At 46.6% G+C, this 8,663-nt stretch overlaps 1 protein-coding gene across 1 annotated transcript; it reads left to right on the forward strand.

Annotated features, from left to right (window-relative positions):
- Positions 1-6,216: 6,216 nt before the first annotated feature.
- LOC125519610 (BTB/POZ and MATH domain-containing protein 2-like) lies at positions 6,217-8,124 on the forward strand. Its single transcript, XM_048684357.1, has one exon. The coding sequence runs from the start codon at positions 6,217-6,219 to the stop codon at positions 8,122-8,124; it is 1,908 nt and encodes a 635-aa protein (XP_048540314.1).
- Positions 8,125-8,663: the final 539 nt, after the last annotated feature.

Raw genomic sequence — 8,663 nt, forward strand, 5'->3', positions numbered from 1 at the left:
TCAGATTCATCTTTATGGGTCAGGCATTGCAAATGCTTTCATAGCACGACAATGTCATCAACTAACACCATTTGTTTTTCACGATTTGTAGTGTTGATCAGTGACGCCACGAAATCCTGTCGAACCACGTCTAGCTGGTCCCTCTGGGTTTCAGGAACTTCTGACCTCTTTTTTAAGTTGCTAGAGCCGATTTTCCTCTTTTTACTGTTCGTGTCCTCGGAATCATTTGTACACTCTGATGGAGTCTTTTTTTCCTTTTTTCTTCTCAGTGTCGTACGAAGCATACTCGTCATCCTTAAATAATTGCAATACCACCCTTTTCTTTTCGCCCCCATGATTTGGTGGCGTCGATCCAACCACACTTACTTGTTGCTGCTTTTCAAAGGATTCATCATGGCTGTCATCATCTGTGAAGGCACGAGGCTCTTCAGGATCTCGCGATCCCGTAGCCTTCACAGAGTGCTGCTTACTCCGTCTGTTGAACGGATTCTGTCAGACGAAATAAACCGTGTGTTAGCCTTTAGCAGATTCTTGCTTAATTATAGGTAAAATGTGCATCACCTGGAAATCTTCAAGGCTTGTGGTGGCTTTGGAATGCATTTGGTTATCAAAACTAGGAGCTCCTTGGATATCATCCACCTCTTTCAAAAGCTTATGAATACCACTGAGATCCTGCTTGATATTTGCAGCAGCTCTTTCGAATGCTTCATCCTGTACATGGAAGATCAAATGTTATTTCTGAAACGACAATGATTGTTTCATAATTAAGTTAACATGCGTACGTCAAAATCTTCATCAAGGTTCTTCATGGGGGGCTCCATGTCATCATTTTTTATTCCCTACTTACAATCATGCTTAGCATTGACCTCCGTGACATCCTTTTGTTTCCCCTGGTCAGAAGCCTGCTCAGCATTCTCAACAGAGGCCTCCATTGGGTGTGAAGGTGCCCCGAGGTCAGATAGATGTATGTCGTCCACTCCTGGAAATATTCTATCATGTTTTTTCTTTAAAAAATACATGTTAGTCTGGGGTGTTTTGACAGTAAACTAAATTAGAAAAAAAAACTTGTACACGTAAATTTCCAATTATATATACTAATCTCATAATTCTAGTCTTACCTTCAATTCTTTGATGAGGTCCTCTGTGAGCTTGCCATTTGTACGGGTACGCCTAAGGCACTCATCCATTTTCTTTTCAAGGGTGCACATCCTATGGTTTTGTTCTGTACCGGACTACCGCACGAGGGAGGCAACTTCTTGCAAATCAGTCAATACACATCCCATGAGTACCTTAATCTGAGACTTTGAAACAGTTAGAATCATATAACTTCATACTAGTTGGAAATGTTACAATATATATATTTGTGCCTTATGTAACTCATTTACCTGAGCGCCAGTCTTCAGTTTGGCCAGCATACCATCTCGTGCTGGAATGAAAGGCCTCATCAGGTCCTCAACATACTGCAGTTTAGTGTCATTAGTATGATTTAGAAAATATATATGTTACATAATCCAGGCAATGTGCTGACATTTTACCTCTCCAACTCCCAGATAATTTTTCTGGATTATATTGTCAACCTTTTTTGCCTTCTCCTCACTCCAGTTCTGGATCAGCAGCCTTAACATTGATTCATACGAGATGCTAGAGTCCAATTGGTGCACTCTGAACTTCTCGTAGTACCATGTCTGCATGACAACAAAAGCAGTTTACAAACATTCCCGTACATTATGTAATGTATGTTAGGTAACTGGTAATTGTACTACTACGAATTACCTGCAGCAGTGGTAGATTCCCCTCCAGAATTGACTCACCATTTACAAAATTCTTCACGCTATCCATAAGATAGTCAAGCGTTAGCTGTCCAAGATTTGTGCCCTTTATCGTCTCAACGTTTCTAACAATCCCAATATATTTGTTATCCACATAGTCCTCTTTTGTTCGGCATACATATTTGCCTATGGTGTACAACACAAATGGCCTGACAAAATTTGGTGTGATGTCGACTTTCATCTTGGCTAGCAATCCTTTGAAAGTTATTTTGGTGTCATTTACTATACAAACAGTCTCCAAATTGCTTCGGCCCAATTGTCTTGTACATCTACTATATGACTTAGCTCCCTAAGGTTAAAAGGTCTCACAATCAGTAGAGGTGACTACATGGAATTGGGTCACCAAATTTTGACCAAGTCAACAATTTCTCAAAGCTCTCTTTCATTTCTTTTATATCATACACTATGCTTCCTAATTTTCAAGTCCTCACAATTAATTGAGGGCTTCCGTTTAAAACTTGATCACCTGATTTTGACCTGGTCAATAATTTCTCAAGGAGCTCTTCCATTTAATTATTTTAATCCAACATATTCCTTCATTTGTGTGTTTACCCCTTCAAATAAACAAGCAAAAAACATATCAAGTTATGAACCTTGGACATAGCAAGTAAAAACATGCCAACCGACATGACTAATCTATTCCCTGCAGAAAAAGCAAAAAAGGTCATGACCTATCTATAGTAAAGGATTTACACAAAGTCATACAGGTTCAGTTTCACCCATCTCGCTAGCAATTAAACAAAAGTACAACACCAGCTCTTTCATTAATCGCTCTTGTGTATGCCATAAATTGAAGTGAAACAAGAACACCTCTCACCGTGTGCCCTTGCCTACTAAATGGTTATTCCTGCTCCAACTGTAGTTAACATATGCTGATGAAGTTACATAAGCTCCGGAAAACTCTATCCTTTTTACCGAAACCAGGTCCATTGTGCTGCATATTTATCCAAGAACTAATCCAAGAACTAAAAGAGTTTCAGATGTGTGGCATACGAGAGCCAAAAAAAGAAATCAAACGCTTGTAAAGCCGGTCGTCCACATAAGCGCCATTTGCAAGAAGCACAGAAAGGGATCAACATCCCCGCGGAACAACATGAACAAACTTAAATTAATTAGGCACATATCACTAATAGAATTATGAATCAATCACTTCCCATTGGGTATCTGGGAAGAAACTGAATTCAATTATTTCTCCTGTTCTGAGGGCTTTGTGGAAGAGAAACAATTTAGTATTTAATAGTGTCGTCTCGTTTCAAGGACAATCATGAAGTAGCGCCTGATCTTGAAATAACATATGCTGGAACCGATGGACCTCTTCGGTCTACACCTGCAGCAGCTGACGAGAGGGCCAACACGGGTGAAGTGGGGACCGAGAAGGACGCCACTGAGGTTGCTCCTCTCGGTCCTACCTACCTCTAGACTCGAGGCCTTCTGGTCGCCAGCCATCCCAGCCTTTGGCTTCATCACTCTACCGCCTGTCCATTTTCAGCTAGATGTGTAATGTGGCATTTGTTCTTGCAGTGATCATTGTTCACTGTTGGCGCGTTTGGCACGCCCTGTAGTCTGTTTTAATCTTTTGAACCCTTGTACTAGTCCTGATGTATCAGGCTTCTTTCTCAGTAATGGAACCAGGGAGTTCCCTCGTTATTGATCTCAAAAGAGACAGAACGATCGAAGTCGTGACAATCTCCTTTGATGAGCTATGGCTCCTCCTGGATGTCATGGCATGATAGCTGCAGGAAGGATCAGACTGTTGGTTATATTTTGCTTGATAATACTCCCCTTTTTCTCAAGGGAGCTATTGTTTTCGAAAGATCTCCAAAATTGAAATTTAAACAATAATTTATGACAAAGTAGGTCTTTACACTCCAACATAACTATCTATAAAAGTATGTAATCTCAACATTTTTCAAGATATAAGTGCACATAGTTTGAAATGACAGCTACTGAGAACCACTTGGGTGTAAGTACAAAGAAACTGTTAGCTTCAATTGTTGATGCAGAGCACAATAATCAAAACTAAGAGGGAAACCAAATTTTGGTCAAGAACTCTGCTCAAAGTCCAATTTTGTACCAAAAACTTTCAAATAGCGGAAATAGATTACTTGTAGACACTCCTTTGACTTTGACATGTATTCCGCTTATGTGGCATCGACATGGAGCCGGTTTTACTTAAGCCATTACTACAGGGAAATGATGTGCAAGTTCACCAACTATGGGAGGTGAGGTGCTGATGGTGTGTGCAAGTTCACCAACTGTGGGAGGTGAGGTACTGACGGTGTGCAAGGACAAAACAGAAGGGAGAGGGTTAATATGACATTATCATCCAGACAAATTTATCATGAGTTTTGATTCTTCAGGATGTCACTGGACATATTTTGGTACCATGTACCAGTCCAAGTCAGCAAAACGGACCATTAGATTGCAGAAACCACTTCAAAGTACCGTTCAAAAGTGAAAATGTCCAAAGTCCAAGGCTGGTTTCGAGGCTTGAAAGTTTAAAAGGACCAAAAGTGCACTTGGGGCAAGGTTAGGGACCCGAAAGTGGATTTTCCTTCACCAAGAAAAACTTAAGAAGTATGTTCTATGTAACACCGTGATGGAACGCATGGCTGACAGGCCCACCAACCGCTAGCACCAGACCTTATTCTTTCGTCCAGGCTTCACGTCCATTCATTTTTCTCGCCATCAACTCCCGCGGCTGCGCTGCTTCCTCTCTCTTTTCCGCAGATCCATGGCCACCGCGCTCAAGTTAGATCAGGCAACTGGGGTGGAGCAGTGGGGATTTTTTTTGCTGCAAGTCGTCGTCGGTTGCCTCTGCATGTTCCATGTCGTTGCAACTCCGGCAATCCCTAGCTATCTTCCCATGTCGCCACTGGAAGATTTTCTCTTGTCTTCAATTTTGCTCACACGGTTTGTAGCTTTTTGAATCACTTGTAGCAGCTTTTCGACTAAATCAGTTGAATCCTTTTTAAATCACTTTCTAGTTCCAGCTTTCATTCAAACGGATGATCTTTTTGCATATTTTTTCCCAAAATCACCGGTTCAAGCTTCCCCCATCACCGGTTGAAGCTTTTTATTCAACGGGTCGTAGCTTTTTTGGATTTTCAGTCCAGTGCTCGAATCACTAGTTGGGGATGTTACATGCAGGGGCATTTTTTGCTGGAACCGGTCCCAATTTTTGCTACCACCTTTGTGTTTTATTTTGCTGAAACCTATCTAAAAATACTACCGCCTTCTTTCGATTTTGCTGGAACCACATTAATTTTTTGCTGGAACCGCCTTTTTCTTTTTATTCAACTTGACCATGGTAGTTTTTTCTGCTGAGATTTTTTGCTCGAACTGGCTCTAATTTTTGTTGGAACCGTTCTTTTTTGTGTTTGAAACGGTGGTGCATGCCTACGGTGGCGAGCAAGGGGCTGCTGCTGCAACCAGGGCGGTGAGAGAGTTGCAAATCGTCAACAAAAGGGACACTGGGACCCAAAGGAGGTCATGCTGTAATCCCAGCGGATGTGCGGCGAGCCGTGGCAAGCTGGTTGTGCCATGACGGCATGGCAGAGCTGAGGTGCGGGTCGGGACTCAAGCGCTGTAGGACGGGTGGATGGCCACGCGCGGTGAGGCGGACAGCGCACGACGATGCAGCAGGACGCATGGGGGAAGAAGATCGGGATGAAAGGGACGCGTTGACTTAATCTAACGGTCACACCTAGGCCAATCTGACGGTGGCTGGTCGACCGGCCCAAAGTTGGGCCGGTGCGCCGGCGCAGATTACTGCCCTTAAGCTATAGAACATTTTTAATGTCGAGAGACCAGTTTCATGTAGACATAATGACAAAAAAAATTCTGTCTTTCCAGGTGCAGCTGGGGAGTTTATTTTCACCCGATACGTGCCAGTTTTTTTTTTTAATACGATACGTGCGAGTTATGGTTTCTGATTAACTAGAGAACTTCCTTCGGTTGACGCAAGTTTTACATTAATTGCTCTAGAAGTTAACGATCCAGAGCCGTTGGCGATCATGACACGTACGCACTCCTAATTGGAATCCATATTGGTCGATCGGAGCCGACCATGGAAATTTTCGATCGTGTATAAAAGGGATCGATCTGGCTCCTCGTGTGATCGGTCATGGCCGCGACGTCTCCCAAAACGTGGTCGACGCACAGGTCGGTGTTCGCCCAGGGCACGCACCGCTTCGACATCGTCGGCTACAGCACGGCACGGGAGGCCCTCGGCGGCTCCGTCCGGTCCGGCAGCTTCAGCGCCGGCGGCTTCCTCTGGGCAATTATCTGCCGCCTCCAAGCTCCCAATCCAGCGGCCGGGCAATGTGGCCTTGCGTCGATCTCGCTGGAGCTCTCCAAGAACGACACCTCCAAGGACGTTGTCGCGATGGCTAGCCTCCGGATCGACGAAACGAATGGCACCGGCCAGTCCCCGGCTGCCGTGTGGCGGAGCCACGAGGCCAAGACCTTCGGCGCTCGGTCCATGAGCGCCGTCGCCTGGGAGCTCGCCGTCCCGGAGGCGTTCCAGAACCACGAGTCGTGCTACGTCATCGACGACTGCCTCACCATACATTGCACCGTGGAGGTCCTCCAGCAGCAGCTGCAGCAGCAGGACTCCACCGCCATCAAAAACTGTCTCGTCCTCGTGCCACCGGCGCCGAGCATCTGTCAGGACTTCTACAACCATCTCAGGGAGAGGCGGTCGCCGGAGCCGGACGTGACCTTCATCCTCGAGGACGACGGCACCGAGGTCCAGGCGCACAAGTTGCTGCTGGCCATGCGGTCGCCGGTGTTTCGTGCCCAGTTCCTGCGCGGGGACATGAAGGAGCGGAGCGCGCGGCGCCTCAAGATCAGCGGCCTGACCGCCTCGGCTTTCAAGGCCATGCTCTACTTTATCTACACCGACAAGCAGCCTACACCGAACAGACGAAGATGCCTCGTGGCCATGGCACAGGACCTACTCGTGGCCGCGGATCTCTACGACCTCGAGAGGCTGAGGCTCATGTGCGAGAAGGTACTCTCTGAGAGCATCGACGTAGGCAATGTCATGACAACGCTGATGTTGGCCCAGGGCAGACATAGCTGCCAGCAGCTGGAGGCATCCTGCATCGAGTTCATGGTGTCTGACCCCGACGTGTACGACACCGTGGAGGCCACCGAGGACTACAAGGAACTCGAAAAGACATGCCCCTCTTTTATAAACGAGATCACCAAGAAAGTAGCCAAGACCGCAGTTTCCCGCCACAGATCTCGTTCTTCCACCAACAATGGTAGCAAGATGACAACGAGAAGCGTGTCAAAGTATACCCCATCGGTGATGATGAGCGGCACACACGAGTTCACCATCCAATGCTTGAGTGCCATGAGAAAGACGCATGGTGTGGGTCAGTACATCCGATCTGGTAGTTTTCAAGTTGGGGGTTATGAGTGGACCATAGAGGTGTTCCCTTCAGGATATAAACAGGACATCACCGATAGTATTGGTATCTTCATCAGGCCCTTCATTCCTGACGATGATACAAAGGTAGAAGCATCAGTGACTTTAAAGCCCATTGACCCCACAGGTGAGTTGCCGCCGTTTCCTCGCCGTAATTTTATGCACGTCTATGCTGGCACGAACTGCGAGGGCTGGGGGTGGCCAAAGTTCATCATCGCAAAATATGCCAACACACACTACGTGGGACATGACGGCTCTTTCACCGTACAATGTCAAGTTGAGGTACCTACAGAGTCCCGCACTAGTAGCACCATCGGCGTAGGCACCGTCATGACGGTGCCACCGTCAAATATGGCATGGCATCTTGAGCAACTGTTGGTGAGGGAGGAGGGCTCGGACGTGAAGTTCCTGGTCGAGGACAATGAGATCTGCGCCCACGGGCTTGTGATAGCGACGCGGTCACTAGTGCTACACGAGGCGGTGGAATCAGCTAGCGGCAGAGACCATGTAAGGATCGATGGAATAAGAGCCATGGCTTTCAAGGCCATGCTCCACTTCATCTACACTGACGAGTTGCCTCGTGTCGATGACCTAGTCCATATGGTCGGAGATATCACAACGATGGCCGGAGAGATGCTCGCGGCAGCGTGCCGGTTCCGACTGGAGAGGATGAAGCGGCTGTGCATAAACTTGCTAGCCGAGAAGGTTACAACCGTGCTGAGTGCGCTGACCACGGCGAAGGTGGCACGACGTCACAACTGCCTGGAGTTGGAAGAATACTGTAGGCAGTACATGTCGTTGCCACACATGACAAATAAAGTTACAGAAACTTGTATCAACCTGTTCTTAGAATCTTAACTAGCTTACCTAGAGCTATCTGCTTGTAATCTTGGTCCACGCGTAATATATTTTCGTGAAACTTGGTGCACCTGTAAATTTTTTGATGGGAGAATTCATGATCAGCTACAAGATAGTTTCACAAAAATGTGTTGTGAATGGGCGTGCCTATATGCCAGTTGCCTGAAAATAGTATTAGGGTCAGTCATTTTATTTTAAGCGCACGGGGTTGGCTCGCCTCGTCTCCGATCTGGATCAGGCTGGGGAGAAGCCTTGCGGGCGGCACGGCGCCGGCGCCGCTTGGAGATGGCAAGCTCGATAGCGTTTGAGGAGGTTATATTCCACGTTGTTATGATCGACGAGATCCTGACCGTATTCGTCCCCTCATCCATGGGCTGCATGTACACTGCTGTCTCTGTCCTCTTGGTCAGCAAACTCATGGGTGGAGCTCTCTTCGAAGACTGGATGCCGTTGTTTCTTCTGGCGTGCAGCGCTTGCTTCGTGGTCTCTCTCATTCTCGTTGTGTGCACCGCCATTAGTCGCTTTCATCGTGGCCGGTG

This window comes from Triticum urartu, chromosome 7, assembly GCF_003073215.2.
Source record: "Triticum urartu cultivar G1812 chromosome 7, Tu2.1, whole genome shotgun sequence".
Lineage (NCBI taxonomy): Eukaryota > Viridiplantae > Streptophyta > Magnoliopsida > Poales > Poaceae > Triticum > Triticum urartu.